Genomic DNA, 19,767 nt, shown 5'->3' with positions numbered 1-19,767 from the left:
ATTAATAAGTCTGTGTTCTTAATAAAAAAAGAGTTTGTAAAGTCTTTAATATGTATATTTTTCTTCCAAATCACATTGAGCTTTCCGAAGGCCTTTATTAATCCACTGGAGCCATGCAGAATTCTTCTGTGAAGGAAGGCTGCACTTTTTATGCTTGAAAGTCATGGACCCTGATATAAAACTGAACCTGATAGGTTCACACACCTTAGTTAACTTCAAATTCAAGGACCTTTCAAGGACTTTCCAGGTCCAATACCCTCAAATTCAAGGACTAAACGTGGGGACACATTTCAAGTGAGAGCAAAGTTACATTGTGTTACCTTTTAAGATACATTGTTACAGTTCCCTTTCGAGGGAAATCGCGCTGCATCACTGCGGTAACACTTTGGGGAGCTTCCAGGGGTAAGTGCGTCTGAATGTGTATATCAAATTCAACCAATGGTGAGGCTTAATGACAAAGAAAGGGTGACACAGGAGCCAGGAAGTATATCACTATCTGAAATATTGCCAAAGACGGCATTACAGGGACGCAGGAAGTATGGCAAGGGAGACGCAGTGTCTCGTTCCCTTCTCAGGGAACAACATTTACATGCGTGACCAGAGACGTTTTCATTTGTCGAACACAACTATGCAAAAAAGCATTTTGGTATGAATCAACATTCACATACAGAAGATATAAGCATTTAAAGCGAACAGTTTAGCACGTGTGCTTAAAAGGGTAGAAATTTTATGATATTATCCTACACTACACATGAAATAATATGGATTTTTCCAGAAAACTTCTTGCATTAAATAGATTCAAGCACTTTCAATGACCTGTATCTATGTATGCATATTTTCAAAAACTTCCCAGGGCCTTGAATTATTTCCCCCAGATTCACAAACTTTCAAGGATTTCAAGGACCCAACCCTGAAACTTGGAAGGACATTTTCTAAAATAACTGAAATTGCGTTTGTCTGAGAAATGATGGACATATGTATTTCAGATGGCTTGAGGGTGAGTAAATCATGGAATTTTTTTAATTATCTCTTTAATTTCGTTAAAACCATACAAACTCCAAAGTAAATGTTGGTAATGTAGTTACAAAATGACCTCCAAAGTAATTGGGGTTACCTAAACCAGTGGTTCTCAAACTGGGGGCCCTGAGATGGTGCCGGGGGGGAAGTTTTATGACATTTTATAAAAATACATTAATTTATCATGCATTCTATGTAATTAAACGTCAGAAAAATAAGGCTACCAAACAACAGCATTACATTTTATCATTTAATATGTTTTGTTTTATTCAAATATTACGTTTTGGAATGTCATACATTTTCTTTGGAAGGCCATGAAGGGATGCACCGTACACAAGGGGGGGCCGCATGCCGAAAAAGTTTGAGAACCACTGACCTAAACGACTAGATGACAGAGCTCCAAATGAACGTTCAGGTACACCTCAACCTGTCAATCAGAACTTTACACTAGGCTACTATAAAAACACTATTATGGCTTACTATTATTTTTTTTGGGGGGGGGGGGCATTTTTGCCTTTAATTTGATAGACAGTATGATAGGAGAGGACAGGAAAGTATCGGCTAGAGAGAGGGCAACAGGATTAGCAAAGGACCTCGAAAGTGTGTCTGCACCAAATGTCACCACTACACCATCGGCTTTAACTTACTATTATTATTATAGTGTTTGCCTTATTAACTGTATATATTTCTCCTGCTCACAGCTTTTGTCAACCTCACAATCCATATCGAGAGCGTAGATGGCACCCAACGTCCACAAAAAATAAGTGCAATGAAAGTGCATAGTGGCAGGAGAATAAAACGTGTGTTGGCGACATCTGCTGGTCCAAGCAGTGTAACACAATAAGAACATGCATAATGAAGTTTTACAAACCAATTGCTATTACTTTTTATCAAAGTGCAGTCTACTAAATATGTAATATCAATAAATTATTAGCATTTAAATATCAAGTGTCTGTATGTTATGAAATCTTTCAATTATTTACAATTTGGTTCCTATGACAAAACCATATGAAGTACCAAAACATGATCTGCAAAAAACACACGACATCGATATGCACTCCAAATCACTCAATTGAAACCATTGGATCTTGCCAGCTGTATCTTAAAGTTACGATTGTTTTATTTTCCTGGCTGGATGCTCACAATTCAGAGCGAGATGCGATGTGGTGTCCCAAGACAAGAGTTAACCAAAGAAAGAGAAAGTGAGAGAGTCGTCCTGTCATGTCTGTCACTTACATTATTTTTATACATTTGGCAGAAACTTACAGTGCATTCACAGTATACATTTTATCAGCATGTCCGTTTGTTCCCTATTATCTGATTTACTAAACTTCTTCAAAACAGCACAAAAGACTCACAGGCATACAAAGACAGGTACGGACATGAAGTCACACATGAAAACACACACAATTACAGACACACACATGTAGATCCAGGTACAGACTGGGAAACTCTTAGTCACAAGTGCATGCATACAAAAACACTGCAGGCATGCATGACACACACAGAGACTAACAGGACTGCCAGATAAACAGCACAGTAACATCTGCAAGCAGGCTGATTGTTCAGCTTTGTTTTTGATGCATCAAATGTCTAAGGCCCAAAATCTTGAAGGAAATTCCTGGCATCCCATAATGCTTCACTGTGAGCCAGACTACAGGCGATGTAAATTCCTGTTGGTGCCGGGTCATTTCCTTTCAGCACGTCTTTGTGTGTGTGTTCATTTTCTTTGTCTTAAAGGTGAATTCTTGCTGAGTGCACAACTTTTGTGTGACGTTTACCGGTGCCTGAAGTCTGGATGACATTTATGTAAAAAATGTAGATAATGGTCGACTAGTCATCTAACAATATAGATTACATTCAATAACTACAGTTTTGGTGTTGATGCATTCTGTTCTGTCAGAGTGTTTTATATTAAGGAACATGTCTTATTGTGTCCGTCTTATGATATATGACTTCCTTAAGGCAGATTAGTAGACTAGTTATTCAGTCCACTCACCCACACGTCAATTTTTAAAATACGTGACCCTGTCTGTGATATCCAGGTTAAAGTCTCATAATATAATTATGAGATTAGGAGCATCAAAGTTTAATTTCAACCACTGATTTCACATTGATCTCAATCTTTGACATAACCTTAGTCAATATTAAAAAATCAAGGTTATTTTTCACAGAAAATATTTTATGAATATTAGTAATGAGTTGTATATTAATTTGAATATTAGTAATGAGTTGTATAGATCCTGAACATAATATAAATCTAAATTCTAATTTAGGTAATTATGAAGATGATGACATAGATTTAGCTGACACATCTAATAATTTATTTGATTTGCATAATTTCAATAATTTTAAATTCATTAGACCCAATAAGTATGATATTGAAAGAGAAATTGACCCAGAAACCCATCTTTATAATGAACTAAATTGTCAGTATTATACAGATGAGCAATTTAATAGTAAAGTTAATATGAAACAATCATTATCTGTAATACATTTTAATAGTAGAAGTTTATGGAAAAAATTTTCTAAAATTAAAGACTATTTAAACAATTTTCCAAAGTTCAGTATAGTGGCTGTTTCTGAAACATGGTTGGATAAGGATAAGATATCAGATGTAGAGCTTGATGGATATGAATTGTTTGTAATGAATAGGGAAGATAAAAAAGGAGGTGGAGTTGCTGTTTATGTGGATTCTAATTTACAATCTAATTTAGTAAATAATATGTCGATAACTGTTGATAATGTCTTGGAATGTGTGACTGTTGAAGTTAAAATAGAAAAACGAAAAAGTGTAATTGTTAGTTGTATGTATAGGACTCCTGGTTCACCACTTGAAATTTTCAATAAATTTATAGCAGACTTGTATCAAAGTCAAAGTGGAAACAGGACCTATATTGTCTGTGGGGACTTTAATGTTAACCTGCTTAATTCAGGAGAACATAGAGGGACCACAGATTTTATTAACACCTTCTATAATATTACATTATTTCCAGTAATAGTAAAACCAAGTAGGATAACCACAACATCAGCAACATTGATAGATAATATCTTTACTAATGAAATGAATCAGTTAGACACAGGACTTTTAATAACGGATATTAGTGACCATCTACCTGTCTTTGCAGTTTTCCAAAATGTATTTAAAGTCAATTTCAGGTCAACATATGAGTCCAGAATTGTGAGACACAGAACACCAGAAGCAATAGAACTATTTAAAGAGGAACTGGGCAGAGAAAATTGGGATGAGGTCTATGGCTATGAAAATCCAAGTGAGGCTTATGATATTTTTCTGGGGAAAATATTAAAAATTTACGATAAGTGCTGTCCACTCCAAGTAATTAAAGTCAATTATAAAACACAGAAACCTTGGTTTACTAAAGGTATTATAAGAGCATGTAAGAAGAAAAATTTATTGTACAGAAAATTTTTGAAATCTAGAACAACAGATGCTGAAAATAAATATAAAGAATATAAGAATAAATTGGTAAATATAATTAGAAACAGTAAAAAAGAATATTATACAAAATTATTGATAGAACATAAACAGAATATACAAGGAACATGGAAAGTCCTAAATAGTGTAATACATAAAAGAAAACATAAGGGTGAGTATCCAAATTATTTTACTAAAGATGATGGAATTATAAATAATATAAATGAAATTGTAAATGAGTTTAATGATTATTTTGTTAAAATTGGTTATAATTTAGCAAATAAAATAGTGCATTCACAAAATAAATCCATAGATATTGATTGTATTCACAGGAGTTCAAACTCATTTTTTTTAAACCCAACAAATGAAAACGAAATATTAAAAACTGTAAGAAATTGCAAAGCAAAAAAATCGGAAGATAAAAATGGGTTGGATATGTGTATAGTTAGAGAAATTATGTATAATATTGTTCAGCCGTTTGCCTTTATTTGCAACCAGTCTTTCAAAACTGGTATCTTTCCAAATGAGATGAAAATAGCTAAAGTTCTCCCATTATATAAAGAAGGTGATAAGCATTTGTTTTCTAATTATAGACCCATTTCTCTGCTTTCTCAATTCTCTAAAATATTAGAAAAGTTATTTGTTAAAAGGATGGATAACTATATAGAATTAAATAACATTTTAACGGAACAACAATTTGGTTTTAGAGAAAATAGGTCCACAACAATGGCAGTTATTAATTTAGTTGAAAATATTACACAAGCAATGAATAAAAAACAGTATACAGTTGGAATTTTTTTAGATTTACAGAAAGCCTTTGACACAATAGATCATAACATTTTATTATATAAATTGCAAAAGTATGGTTTCAGGGGGATAGCACAGTCTTGGGTTGAAAATTATCTAACAAATAGGCATCAGTACGTACATATAAATGGTGTAGATTCTAACTTGCAGAGAATAAGTTTTGGAGTTCCCCAAGGCTCAGTGTTGGGACCTAAGTTATTTTTGCTCTATATTAATGATATTTGTAAGGTGTCTGATGTACTCAATTATGTTTTGTTTGCTGATGACACCAATGTTTATTGCTCGGGTCAAAATCTGGAAGAGTTGGTAATGGTAGTGGAGAGGGAACTGTACAAATTAAAGAGTTGGTTTGACTTAAATAAATTATCTTTGAATTTATCTAAAACAAAATTTATGCTATTTCATAATAAATTGATAGAAAATGATATTATTATTAAAATTGACAATCATTTGTTAGAAAGAGTTAATTACATTAAGTTTTTAGGAGTGATTATTGATCATAAAATGGCATGGACATACCATATACAAAATGTTCAACAGAAAATATCAAAAATAATTGCAATTTTATATAAATTGCAATACATTTTGAATAAAAGTGCATTATATATATTGTACAGTTCTCTCATCACTCCATATTTAACATATGGAATAGAAATCTGGGGGAATACTTATAAAGTTAGAACTACTCCAGTTCCCTTTCAGTCGGTCACTACGACGTCACGTCGTGACCGACGAATTGGGAACCGCTTCGCGGGTGACCTATCTACTTCGAGAACTATAAGAAACGCCAATGAACTTGGCATGCAGGTATTTGCATAATGCCGGCGCCGCCCCGCCAGGTGCGTATATAAGGCGCAGGTGCACAATACCAAATTAGCTTTATTGCTTCGAAGCCGGCAGACATCTGCTCACGAGAAGCTATTCTGAAAAAACTGATCTTCGTAGATCCTGTTCTGTGGGAAAAAAGATCTCAGCTTGCCAAAGTTGGTTGGGCGAAGACACCTCAGCGGAGGCTCGCAGTGTTTTTTCTCCACCCTTTCTCTCTCTCTCTGTCTCTTTAATCAGGACTTGAGTTCGAGTGAGTGCGTTGCCTCTCCCTGTGTGTTTCACCAGCTTGCACAAAAGAGTGATTTCCCTAAAAGAGCAGCACGTTTGAGCTTTGTGTCTTTTTAAAGACAGCCACTCATTCGTGTCACGGTCGGGGTCGTCTTTTTAAAGATGGATTTCCGTCCGTGTTCGGTTTCTGGATGCGGTGTGTTCATCGCCCCCCGGGATGGCCACCAGCGTTGTCTTTCGTGTCTGGGGCTCCAGCATGCAGAGGCAGCGTTGCGTGATAGTTCATGCTCCATCTGTGAGGGCATGACTATGGCGGATTTGCGGAGACGGGTGTCGTTTCTCCGGGAACGGCGCCCGCCTTCCAAGTTTGGTGCTGCTAAGAGCGCAGCTACCAGACTTGCGAAGGATAACCTCCGTATAACGGTGCTGGGTCGGTCTGCTGGTTCGTCCAGCAGCTCCCAGCGCCCTGATCCGTTGCCAGCGGAGGTCCCGATGGAGACGAGCGGCCCGTGTTCTACGGTGTCCTCGCGCTCTGTCGAGCCTCCACCCGACGCGATGTCCACCGTAACATCGGAAGGGGGGTTGTCAGCCTCGGACGTCGATCCGGATCCGCTCCCGCCTTCGGGCCAGGTTGCGGCTTCTGTGTTCGACCCCGAGATGGCAGCCATGCTCGCTCGGGCGGCGGAGGCGGTCGGCTTGGAGTGGACTAAACCTCCCCCACCTGAACCGTCCCGCCTCGATGATTGGTTCTTCGGGGGTGCCAGGGCTTCTCAGTCCTCGCCCCCGGTGCCTTTCTTCCCCGAGGTGCATGAAGAGCTGACGCGGTCGTGGAAAACCCCGTTTTCCGCCCGGAACCGACCGTTTCAGCCTTCACCCCTCACCTCTCTCGAGGGTGGAGATGCCAAGGGGTACACTGGTATCCCGTCAGTGGAGCGGCCGGTCGCGATGCAGTTGTGTCCGGCCGGTGTCGCTTCCTCCTGGCGGGACCAGCCTACTCTCCCCTCACGGGCCTGTAAGCAGTCTTCGGCGCTGTCCGGTGCTGCTTATAAGGCTTGTGGGGAGGCAGCCTCTGCCCTGCATGCCATGGCATTGCTGCAGGTCCACCAGGCTAAGGCTCTGAGGGACCTGCACGCGGGAGGTCACGACTCGGCGGAGTTCTCTGAACTGCGTGCGGCTACGGATCTGGCGCTTCGTGCGACCAAGGTCACCGCACGCGCCGTCGGGCGTGCGATGTCTACCCTGGTAGTCCAGGAACGCCATCTCTGGCTGTGTCTGGCGGACATGAAGGACGCCGATAAAACCCGGCTCCTGAATGCTCCGGTTTCCCAGACCGGCCTGTTCGGCGAGACGGTCGAGGAGTTTGCGCAGCAATTCTCCGCGGCCAAGAAGCAGACTGAGGCCATCGCTCAGATCATGCCACGTCGGAAGCGTCCTGCGCCTGCCCCATCCACGTCGGCGCCTCAGCCTGCTCCTCGCCGAGGGCGTCCTGCGGCGGCCGCCTCCGTTCCTCCCCGGGGCTCTTCTAAGAAGCGAGGAACCGGTCGTCAGCAGCCCGCCCCGCCCGCTCAGCCCGCTTCAAAGGGTGGAAAAAGAAAATCGAAGCGGCCCTGAGACGGGCGACCTAGAGATGGAGGGGATCGCTCTTCGGGAGATGGTGAAAGCACCACTCCCCCCACCGGAGGAGGGCCGGTTGGGGAATCCTTTGTTTCAATTTTCTGTTCCGCCGACTTTTCAGTCGGCACCCACAATTCCACAAAAAGAGCGAATTCCACTTCCATCTCTAGGTCTTCAGATGAGCGCCGGAGACACGAGCGGGCTCATAACCCCCCCTCGTTCTCCGACTCATCAGAGGAGTACGAGAGCAACGCACGGGCTCATAACCCCTCCGCGCTCTCTGTCTTCTCAGGGGAGAGAAGACAATCACGGGCTCATAACCCATCGTCTTCCTCCCCCTTCGCCAGAGGGTGCATCGAGTGGCGTGAGGTGTCTCCAGCAGAGCCTCCCTTACTCACCCACCCAGCAGCGGACTCAGGTGAGTGTTATCATGCACAACACTACTGTCGGTGCGGCCAATACGCACACACCGGCGATCACCTCCGTTGCGCCCGCCGCGGGTACACCGATCGTGCCTTTAGTCCCTCTCGCACGGTGTCTGGGGGCGTGGGAACAGCTTCCCAGCCCGTCGCGTTGGCTTTTACGCACGATTCGTCTCGGCTACGCGATCCAATTTGCCCGGCATCCCCCCAAATTCTCCGGCGTTCGTTTCACTGCGGTGAGAGCTGCCGATGCGCACGTCCTCCGTGCGGAGATCGCTGTCCTACTGGCGAAGGACGCGATTGAGCCGGTCCCTCCAGCCGAGATGAGGTCGGGGTTTTACAGCCCTTACTTTATTGTACCCAAGAAAAGCGGCGGCTTGCGACCGATCCTGGACCTGCGTTCGCTGAACCGTGCACTTCACAGAATGCCGTTCAAGATGCTGACGCCCAAACGCATATTTCCATGCATTCGTCCAAACGATTGGTTCGCATCCATCGACCTGAAGGACGCGTACTTCCACGTATCGATTCTCCCCCGGCACAGGCCGTTTCTCCGCTTTGCGTTCGAGGGGCGAGCATACCAGTACAAAGTCCTCCCATTCGGGCTCTCTCTGTCTCCCCGTGTATTCACCAAAGTAGTGGAGGGGGCTTTAAAACCCCTGAGAGAGAAAGGTGTGCGCATTCTCGCGTATTTAGACGATTGGCTCATAATAGCTCAAACACGTCAGACGCTGTGCGATCACAGAGATTTAACTCTAAAACACCTCGCTCGTTTGGGTCTTCGGGTCAACTGGGAAAAGAGCAAGCTTTGCCCCGTGCAGAGAATCTCTTTTCTCGGGATGGAACTGGACTCGATCAATTTGACAGCTCGTCTAACAGAAGCGCGTGTACAGTCGATTCTGACTTGCCTGAATACATTCAAGAGCAAGAGCGCGGTCCCGCTGAAACAATTTCAGAAGCTCCTGGGGCATATGGCAGCAGCCGCAGCTGTAACTCCGCTCGGACTGCTTCATATGCGACCGCTTCAGCATTGGCTTCACGATCGAGTCCCGAGGAGAGCGTGGCTGCGCGGCATTCACCGTGTTATCATTACACCTGCGTGTCGTCGCACTTTCACTCCGTGGTCAGACCGTGCGTTTCTCCGAGCCGGTGTGCCTCTGAGACAGGTCTCCAGGCATGCAATAGTATGCACAGATGCTTCGGACACGGGGTGGGGGGCCACGTACGATGGGCTTGCGGCTTCGGGGGTCTGGACGGCACCCCAGCTGCATTGGCACATAAATTGCCGAGAAATGTGGGCTGTATATCTTGCGCTCGTCCGTTTCAGCAACGAGTTACAGGGCAAAGATGTATTAGTACGCACAGACAACACTGCGACCGTGGCGTACATCAATCGTCAAGGCGGTTTACGCTCGCGTCACCTGTCGCATCTCGCCCGTCATCTCCTCACTTGGAGTCAGAAGAATTTGAGGTCTCTTCGTGCCATTTACATCCCGGGCACGCTCAATGTAGAGGCGGATGCGCTCTCTCAGGCTGCGCGTCCCGGCGAATGGCGACTCCACCCCATTGCGGTTCAGCAGATTTGGAGACGTTTCGGCAAAGCGCAGATAGATCTGTTTGCTTCCCCAGAGACGACCCATTGTCGCCTGTTCTATTCACTAGCCGACGACTCGCTCGGCGTGGATGCATTGGCACACAGCTGGCCGCGAAACATGCGCAAATACGCGTTCCCTCCGGTGAGCCTCATTGCGCAAACCCTATGCAAAATCCGGGAGGACGAGGAGAGCGTGCTGTTGGTGGCACCGTATTGGACAACCAGGAGTTGGTTTCCAGAACTCTCTCTCCTCGCGACAGCCCCTCCTTGGAAGATTCCCCTGAGGAAGGACCTTCTTTCTCAACAAGAGGGCACATTATGGCACCCGCGCCCCGACCTGTGGAACCTCCATGTGTGGTCTCTGGACGGGGCACGGAGGATTTGAGTGATTTACCGCAAGAGGTATCTAACACTATTGCTGCAGCGCGAGCGCCGTCTACGAGACAGGCTTACGCGCTTAAATGGAACCTGTTTGTCGACTGGTGTTCTTCCCAAAGTGAAAACCCCCGAGAATGCCCGATTAGTGTTGTGCTTTTATATCTCCAGCGTCGTTTGGAGAATAGGCTGTCACCATCCACTATTAAGGTCGATATCGCTGCGATATCAGCTCACCATTCACCCGTAAACGGTAGAACAGTGGGTCAGCACGACCTGGTCATTAGATTTCTCAGAGGCGCTCGAAGACTGAATCCTTCGCGTCCTCCCTCTATTCCTCCTTGGGACCTGTCCTTGGTGCTGAAATCACTCCAGGAAGCCCCATTTGAGCCTCTGCATAGTGTGAGTGTTAAATTTCTTACTATGAAAACATTAACTCTCCTTGCTTTGGCTTCTGTTAAGAGGATAGGGGATATTCACGCATTTTCGGTCGATGAATCGTGCCTTCAGTTCGGGCCGGCTGCATCCAGCGTAACACTGAGACCCCGGCCCGGCTTTGTGCCCAAAGTTCCCACCACTCCTTTCAGAGATCAAGTGGTGAACCTCCAAGCGCTGCCTTTGGAGGAGGCAGACCCAGCCATGGCTTTGTTATGCCCTGTTCGTGCACTACGTGTGTATATAGACAGGACGCAAAGTTTTAGGACCTCAGATCAGCTCTTTGTTTGTTACGGTGGTCAGCAGAAAGGAAAAGCTGTCACCAAGCAGAGGATGTCCCATTGGATTGTGGATACTATAGCCCTTGCATATCAAAAGCAGAATGTGCCTTGTCCATTTAATTTACGTGCTCACTCTACACGCAGTGTGGCATCATCTTGGGCACTGGCTCGCGGTTCCTCGCTAACAGATATTTGTAGAGCTGCAGGCTGGGCGACACCTAATACGTTCACAAGATTCTATAGTGTTCGTGTCGAACCGGTTTCCACTCGGGTTCTTTCTACTAACTAGTTAAGAATGCCGGGGGTCGGCTCGTGTGTCGGCTTGGAGCCTCTATTTTGGTGCTGCACATCTGCACCAATATGGAAGGCCATCGGGGCAAAAACGTCTAAAAAACTGTTTTTGCCTCTCCTCCACCGCCCTGATAGCTGGTGTTGCGGAGCATCCGCTGTCAACCTATCACTGATGTATTCTCTGTAAACCTGTGTAGGCTAGGCGTCCACATTTGTCCCCTACGTGGGGTTCATTTGTGTGTATACTCCGTGGGGTACTAATCCTCCACGTTTTCCTTAGCAGAGCCTGCTCTGCATCTCTCTGCATACTATGTTTTGTTCAGAGACTTTTTATGAGCAACCTATCGGTTGTTTCATATTTTATGTCATCCATTCAACCTTCTTAGGGGATGGCTTCCGCAGTGTTCTAGCTCCGCTCAGTTTAGACGCTTCCCCAGTTCGCTGCTTCACTATCGTGGGTTAAGGAACAGGTAGTGACCGGCCTTCTGCATTTCGCCTTAGGTTCCGCCCCCTATGTGGAGGGCGGAGGGCTTTTACAGACACTGGAAGGGTTCAGCTGCAGTGGCGTTTTGGTAGGGATTCCCAATTCGTCGGTCACGACGTGACGTCGTAGTGACCGACTGAAAGGGAACGTCTCGGTTACGTATGTAACCCTCGTTCCCTGAAGGAAGGGAACGGAGACGTCACGTCCCGTCGCCACAGTTTGCTGTTCCATTGCTGTTTTCAGGCCGGGCACTGCTGCTCGGCTTCTCAGCAATAATATAGCTAATTTGGTATTGTGCACCTGCGCCTTATATACGCACCTGGCGGGGCGGCGCCGGCATTATGCAAATACCTGCATGCCAAGTTCATTGGCGTTTCTTATAGTTCTCGAAGTAGATAGGTCACCCGCGAAGCGGTTCCCAATTCGTCGGTCACGACGTGACGTCTCCGTTCCCTTCCTTCAGGGAACGAGGGTTACATACGTAACCGAGACGTTTTTCTACTACAAAAAAAAGGTTATCAGAATAATTACACATTCTTCATATAATTCTCCAACGAATCCTTTGTTTATTCAGTTAAAAACATTAAAATTCTATGATTTGGTAGATTTGTATACAGTTAAACTTGTGTTTAAGGCAAGACAACATACTCTCCCTCAGTCCTTGCAAGCTATGTTTAGCTTGAGAGACAGTATTTATGATCTAAGAGGGGCTTATATGTTTAATATACCATATTGTAGAACAAATTTAAGAAGAAACTGTCCATCAAATAAAGGTGTTCAGCTTTGGAATAGCTTCCCGGATGAGTTAAAAAAGGCCAGGTCATTAATACAATTTAAAATACTTTATAAAGGATTGGTATTGAAAAGATATATTGAATAGCGATGATAAAATTAATAGTGAAAATAATAACAATAATAATGATAATGCATGTACTTCTAAATATATACTGAAAATATTTTATTTCGCCATATTAAATAATAAAAATTACTGCTGCTTGTATGTAGTTAAGGGTGGGCTTAATAAGCTTTTGCTTCAGCCTACACCTTTTGGTCAATAAAAGTGTAATGGAATTTTTTATTTTTATTTTTTTTTGTATTAATATTCTTTTTTTTCTCTTTTTGAATGCTTTTGTATGTGTATATGCATAATTGTATGTATGTACTTATACGTTTTTATGTTGTCATGTGCAAACATGACCAATCCATTTGTTGACCAAAAAAATCTAATAAATAAATAAAAAAAAAAAATGTAAAAAATAGTAATACACAAAAAAATGTTATTGTGTGTGCATGCATTTGTTTTTTAAAACCTTCATTGTGACATTAAAATCATGCTTTTAACAGTGAATCCACTATTTGCAGTCATCAGAAATCTCTTATTTACATGTATACCTTTAAAGACGCTAAAGGAATAAATGCAACTGACACATTTTCCCTCAAAAACATCTTCCAAAATTTTATGGAAAGCTGCTGCGTCAAAGGAAACCCTTTCTTTGCCAGCCTCTGTGAGTTCAGAGCCAAAAGTATCAACACAAAAACACAGCACTTCTGTAAAGCTCAGTTTTTCCTAAACATGTTCATGAAGAGGTTAGGCCTTTTTCCCTGTTTCATCCTAACTGGAGAGAGGACAGAGGCAGGAAGCAGCTCTCCGTCACGACAAACATAGGGAGGAAGTTTGGGGTCAAAAAGAGAAAAGCTTGACTCACCACAACTCACAAAAGCCATGACAAAAGTTCAACCCTGCACTTTGGAAAGTCTGAAGGAACAGCTTATAAACATAAAAACTGCTGATTTTATGGGGAAAATATCAGATGTATTAATGCAAATGATTTTACACTATGTATAAAATTGTAAAGACATTGCTGATAAATGCTTATAAAATACACTGCATGGCTATTGGCATCATCTGTTGGCATGCTCTTTGGGTTTGTTAAAATGATATTTGCCTGAACATGAATCATCAACCTATGAACAACAACCTACCGATTCCCATGAAAGTTCAATAAAAGGTTTTCACTGCACATTTCTAGAGTCAACTATGTCGTAACAAGAAAAAAACCATTTCTTTTTTGACAAATGCTTTTCAATATAACTTTAAGTGGCAAATATTTAGCAAGTACACTCCAAAAACTGCTGGGTTAGTTTCAACCCACAGATCAACCTAACCGGTTTGGCTGTAATTTAACCTATGCCGGATTGTTTCGACCCATTGCTGGGTCAAATATAAAAATTTCCTGGGTTAATTTGACCCAGCTACTGGGTTTGTCCCCTTTTGACCCATTGATGGGTTTTCTTGTTTGAAAAAAGCACTGGGGATCCAATAATAGCACTTAAACATGGAAAAGTCAGATTTTTGTCAAAAATCCTGGAAAAAATTTTTTTACTCTTCAGCTCAGAGAACATATCTCTTGTAATAACTTATATAAGCAGTTTCAATGCAGGGTTTGTGCTTTTTACAGTGTTGAAACTGCACTTGTAAAGATTTACTAGCAGCTGATGCTGGTCTTTTAACAATACCTATACTTCTTGACCTTGAAGCATTTGACATCATTTGCTTCCTATACTTTTGAACAGGCTGGAATCTACTGGAATTACTGGTACGGCCTTAAGCTGGTTCCGTTCCTATCTCACAGATCGCATTCAATTTGTACAACTTAAACCGTTTAAATCAAAACCTACTTATGTTGTCACTGGTGTTCCCCAGGGCTCTGTTTTAGGACCACTTCTGTTTATTATTTATTTTTTACCAATTGCATTTTTAGGAAATAGGATATTCATTTTTATTGTTATGCCGATGACACCCAACTTTACCTGTCTGCTAAACCTTCTTCAAAGTTTCCCTCTTCTGCTCTTGGTGAGTGCTTAAATGAATTGGTTTACAAGTAATTTCCTAATTGAACAGCAGTAAACAGAAATCCTTTTTGTTGGTTTAAAAAATACAATAACTAAGTTGAATGTTTCTTCTATGGTAATAGATAACTGTTCTGTTTTTCTATCGAATCAGGTAAAAAGTTTAGGTGTCATTGTTGACACAACGCTGTCTTTTGAATCTCACATTAATAGAGTTACCCGTTCTGCTTTCTTCCATATTCCCAATATAAATTGTCTGCGTCCTGTCCTTTCACTCAAGAGTACTGTTACACTTGTGCATGCTCTTGTAACATCACAAATTGACTATTGTAATGCTTTGTTTTATGAGCTTCCCTCCAAATCTTTCCATAAATTACAAATGCCGCAGCTCGAATCATTAACAGAACTTCCACTTTTGAACACATTTCTACTGTTTTACAGAGGTACTGGCTCCCAGTTAAATTCCGTGTAAATTTAAAAATTTTACTTTAAACTTACAAAGCACTTAACAATTTGGCTCCTTCATATTTTCAAGATCTTATTCATACACTCCTTCTCACACTCTAAGATCTGCTTCTGCACTTACACTTGTTCTGCCATGCACTGGGACAACTTCTATGGGGTCACAAGCTTTTGGCTATGCTGCACCCCATCTATGGAACTCTCTTCCGGTAGAAGTTCGCAACAGTTCTAGTCTTTCAGTTTTTAAATCTCATCTAAAACGTATCTGTTTAGGCAGGCTTTTATGTGATTAAATGATTTAATGTTTGTTGCTGTACTCGTTTTATTGTTTAATGTCTTTCTTATGAATTTTGTAAGGTGTCCTTGAGTGCCATGAAAGGAGCCTTAAAATAAAATGTATTATTATTATTGTTATTTTCATGATATGTCCTCTTAATTCAAACAGTCACACTCATAAAAAATTAAAAACTTATAACCTTTACCACTTTGTTTCACCAATTGCTTTATCTCTTGTTTTCATGTATGTTACCATTTCATATTCTTGTCTTTAATAACACGTTTAAGAAATGTTTAAGCATATAATTATTACATGTGCACGTCACACAGTCTCAGGGTCCTTTAGGCTTCAGTGATGTAACTGGTACAAATGGCCTCTGTTAAGATATGTGCAGTATGCAAAGTCATGGACAATATCACCATGATGTCTTAGTAGTGACACTCAACAGTTATGTGTGTTCAGTTTTATTTCCAATCAAATGTTCAGGAAAACAGGCATGCAAGGAGGCTTTGTCTTGCAGTAGTGGGTATCATTCTCCTGTGTTTGTTTCTGCACATCAGCAGTTTTATTTTGCTGCGAAGAGCAGTAAATGATGTCAAGATGTTACAGTATTTGTACATTTTATAGGCATAGTATCAAAACTGACATCTGGAATAGTGATGAGAGTAAATCCATACTTCATCAGCAGTGGTGCAATGCTTTAGCAGTGCAAAAGGTTGTGGGTTCACGCATACTGATAAAATGCATACCTTGTAATGCACTGCAAGTTGTTTTGGATATAAGAAAAGCATCAGCAATTAGTAAAACAGACTTCACACACATACACTTTTCATCTTGGCCCGGTTGCAGGTTTCTCTGTTGTGGCCGAGCCTCGTTACTACTTAAAGCCATGTTGATCTACATCCATGCAAGTTTGTTTGCATGTTTTTGTGTCTTGTATCCTCTATTGGGAGTTATTCTGGAAAATGCAATCCTATTGCGTGTTATGTGTGGATAGAAGAAGAGGGAATCTCCTTAACGATTCATTACTGACTGTGGGGATTGACCCAGAGCCATAAGCCAGACAGCAGCTTTCATGAGTGTATACACAGAGATCTAGGCTAATGACTTCTGCAGATTTGGCAAAGGTTACAGCACCATGTAGATGCTGTTTTGTGGAGTACATTAAAGTGAACGCCTTACTTATTAAAGGGGTCATATTATGAGATTTTTTTTAAATGTAAAATAAGTCTTTGGTGTTCCCAGAGTGCTTATGTGATGTTTTAGCTCAAAATACCTCATAGATAAGTAATTATAGCATGTTAAAATTCCCATTTTGTAGGTTCTAGCAAAAAATGTAATTTTGGGTCTGTCCTTTAACATGCATATGAGCTAATGAAATGCAAACACTGATCACCATAATGGTGGTTTGTTTAAATTGAAACTCAATTGTGCTGTCAATTATTTTCTCTCTCTCTCTCTCTCTCTCTGCAATGAACAGCAGTGTCATAGTTGGAGAGATTAAGAGATTAAGTGGCGGTATTGTTGTAATTGGCCTTGCTACCTACCTCACAAAACAGGCAAAATCTGAACCAGAATGGTTTACCAAAACTAAGTTACTGGGTTGTTCTTTTTCACGTTTTCTAGGTTGATAGAAGCACTGGGGACCCAATTATAGCACTTAAACATGGAAAATTACGATTTTTTACATTATGAACACTTTAACACTTTCGCCGCCATTGACGAGATATCTCGTCAATCGAGAGAAAACGCTTCCCTGCCAATGACGAGATTTTCCGTCTTTCCGCAATACTGCAATACCTTCCGCAACTTTTTAAACTCGGAAGTATTGCTCTATGGCAAGCGGCTGCATGTCTGTGACTGTTTTAAAGATCGCTCTGAATGGGATCTCTATGAAAAGTCCGTCACAAAAATTTAATTATCTCTGCTTTTTGCTCAAAATGTGGTGTTTTTGCAGAAACCTACCCATATTCAAAAGCTGATTACAAAAGAACCACTGAAGGTAGGATGAAACGTTTTTTTTTTGTTTGAAAGCAGAGGGTCTGTTCTTTCATTTGGTATATTGTATGTTTATATATTTAAAGAAGAACATTTTCTGAAAGGCATTAAACTTTGGTGAAAATCATGAAAAACGCTGGCGCTGGCTAGCAACTTTTTTTTTAAACGCTGGCGGTGAAAAAGTTAAAGGGGCCATATTATGAGTTTTTTTAAGATGGAAAATAAGTCTTTGGTGTCCCCGGAGTGCGTATGTGAAGTTTTAGCTTAAAATATCCCACAGATAATTTATAATAGCATGGTAAAATCACTTTGTAGGTGCGAGCAAAAATGTGCTGTTTTTGGGTGTGTCCTTTAAAATGCAAATGATCTTATGAAATGCAAACACTGATCACCATGATTGTGGTTTGTTGAAATTGAAACTCAATTTTGCTGTCAATTACTTTTTCTCTTTCTCTCTGTACTAAATGGCAGTGCCACGGTTGCATAGGGGTGGTATTATTATTAATTAGACTTATTTCACAAAACACGCGAAAAATCTGAACGACCTATTTTTTTTGCATGCTTGCAGAGGGTAACAGAGTAACAAACTTACTGGGTTGTTCTTTTTCACGTTTTCTAGGTTAATAGAAGCAATGGAGACCCAATTATAGCACTTAAACATGGAAAAAGTCAGATTTTCTTGCTCTGACCCCTTTAAGTTATATTATTTCATTTTGAGAATAGATCACACTTATGATACATTATTGGTCTCAAAACTATTATGGAAATGTCATTATCATGTTAAATGAACTTGTCGTTTCAAACAATGTTTGAGTCAAATATGTACATCATCTCGTTTAAATAAACCCAACAGTTGGGTCTGTCCATATTTTACCCCACCCCATTAATGCGTGAAATAAAACTGATGCTCCTGATCTCAAAATTATATTATGAGACATTAGCATGGAATTCACAGACAGGGTCACATAGTGTACTGTATGTTCACGTGTGTGGTTGTGATGCAGTAAGTAAATATCAGTCTGTGACTATAAGAATCCCAGTCAGTCTGTATTAAAAGAAAATGCGCAACCTCTCTCGATTATTAGGTTAGTCAGGCTCTGGTATGCTTCAATTCAATTCAATTGATTCATTTTATCCAAGCTATTAATGAGTGAATCACTTCGTGACACTGCCCTGCTTTAAACAACACTCGCAACAAGTAGGATTTCTGCAGGCCTACGTGTTTATCATTTACCGGCTACAACACCATCATGATTTTTTTACTGCATTAATATTTTCACATCTTTAAGCACCACCTACCAGACCCAAAGGCTTTGGCAATGAGCCACGTCAAACTGCACGATATCTTGGCCCTTGTGAAATCGTAGTGATCAAAAGATTTGATGGCAGGGACGATGAAGGTCCTCTTGCCACCCTTGATCTCTGCGCCATCATCACCCATCTTGACGTCCACGCGTGGCTGCATCACGTCCCACGGGCAGACACGCGTCAGACTTTTAGATCAGACTGGATGACATTCCCATGGTCTAATCCTATGCGCCAAATATGAGGTGAAATATAACGGACCCGCCTTGTAGTTAAATAATCCTCACTGTTCGCGCGTTAAACGGTAACGACTGTACGTACAGTATGAAAAACAATCTCAGCTGCATCTCCTGGATGGAATATCCAACATGCAATTCCAGGCGACTGCGGTAACGTAGATCTCATCCGTTTCCCGGCATTATATCCTCAAGTTGCGGTGGATTTAAAAAAATCTGTAAATAAGACTATCACGCGAGAAGCATGATCGAGGGATGTCTTATTCAATAGCGAGGAAACGGTCGGCGAGATCGCCGTCTCGTGTCATGTCTTTTCCTTTTCGTTAACTTTTGTAACTGTCCTTCCTAAAATCTTTCCCTCTCCCTGCGGTCCGCCTGCCGCACTGGCCTGGAAAAGGAGAAAGCTGAGTGCGCATGCGCGAAACGCCCAGACGCAGCAAAGCACTACTTGTGGATAAACATTCCCGCAGCTCCAAACCACGTAAAATTTTACGTTTATTTTTAGATATTATTTAATCTTTAACAGCGAAACATGTATAACATCACTGGTTACAATGAATTTGTTTAATTAAAATAGCATTATTTTTAACATTCAAAGTTCCTATCAAAATGTCACTACAAAATGTACACATACACTGCAAAAAATGACTTTCAAGAAAAAATGTACTTAGTATTTTTGTCTTGTTTTCAGTAAAAATGTCTAAAAAAAATTTTTAAATTAAGATGTATTTTCTATAAGAAAATCACTTAAATCTTATTTATTTATATTTACTTAAAAACTAGACATATTTTCTTAGGTCGTTTTGCTCATCATCTTAATGTAAGAA

General features: G+C 41.4%; 1 protein-coding gene across 1 annotated transcript in view; it reads right to left on the bottom strand.

Annotated features, from left to right (window-relative positions):
- Nucleotides 1–19,333, bottom strand: part of camsap2b (calmodulin regulated spectrin-associated protein family, member 2b) — a 67,912-nt gene extending 48,579 nt beyond the window's left edge. The window contains exon 1 of the mRNA XM_065261994.1: nucleotides 18,699–19,333. Within this exon, the coding sequence (XP_065118066.1) occupies nucleotides 18,699–18,864 (166 nt within the window). The 5' untranslated portion in view covers nucleotides 18,865–19,333. The remainder of the gene's footprint in view (nucleotides 1–18,698) is intronic.
- Between the last annotated feature and the right edge of the window lie 434 nt (nucleotides 19,334–19,767).

The sequence above is a fragment of the Paramisgurnus dabryanus genome, chromosome 6 (genome assembly GCF_030506205.2).
Source record: "Paramisgurnus dabryanus chromosome 6, PD_genome_1.1, whole genome shotgun sequence".
NCBI classification, from domain to species: Eukaryota; Metazoa; Chordata; class Actinopteri; order Cypriniformes; family Cobitidae; genus Paramisgurnus; species Paramisgurnus dabryanus.
Note: the sequence above shows the minus strand (reverse complement) of the source record. Positions and strands in the feature narration are given on the sequence as shown.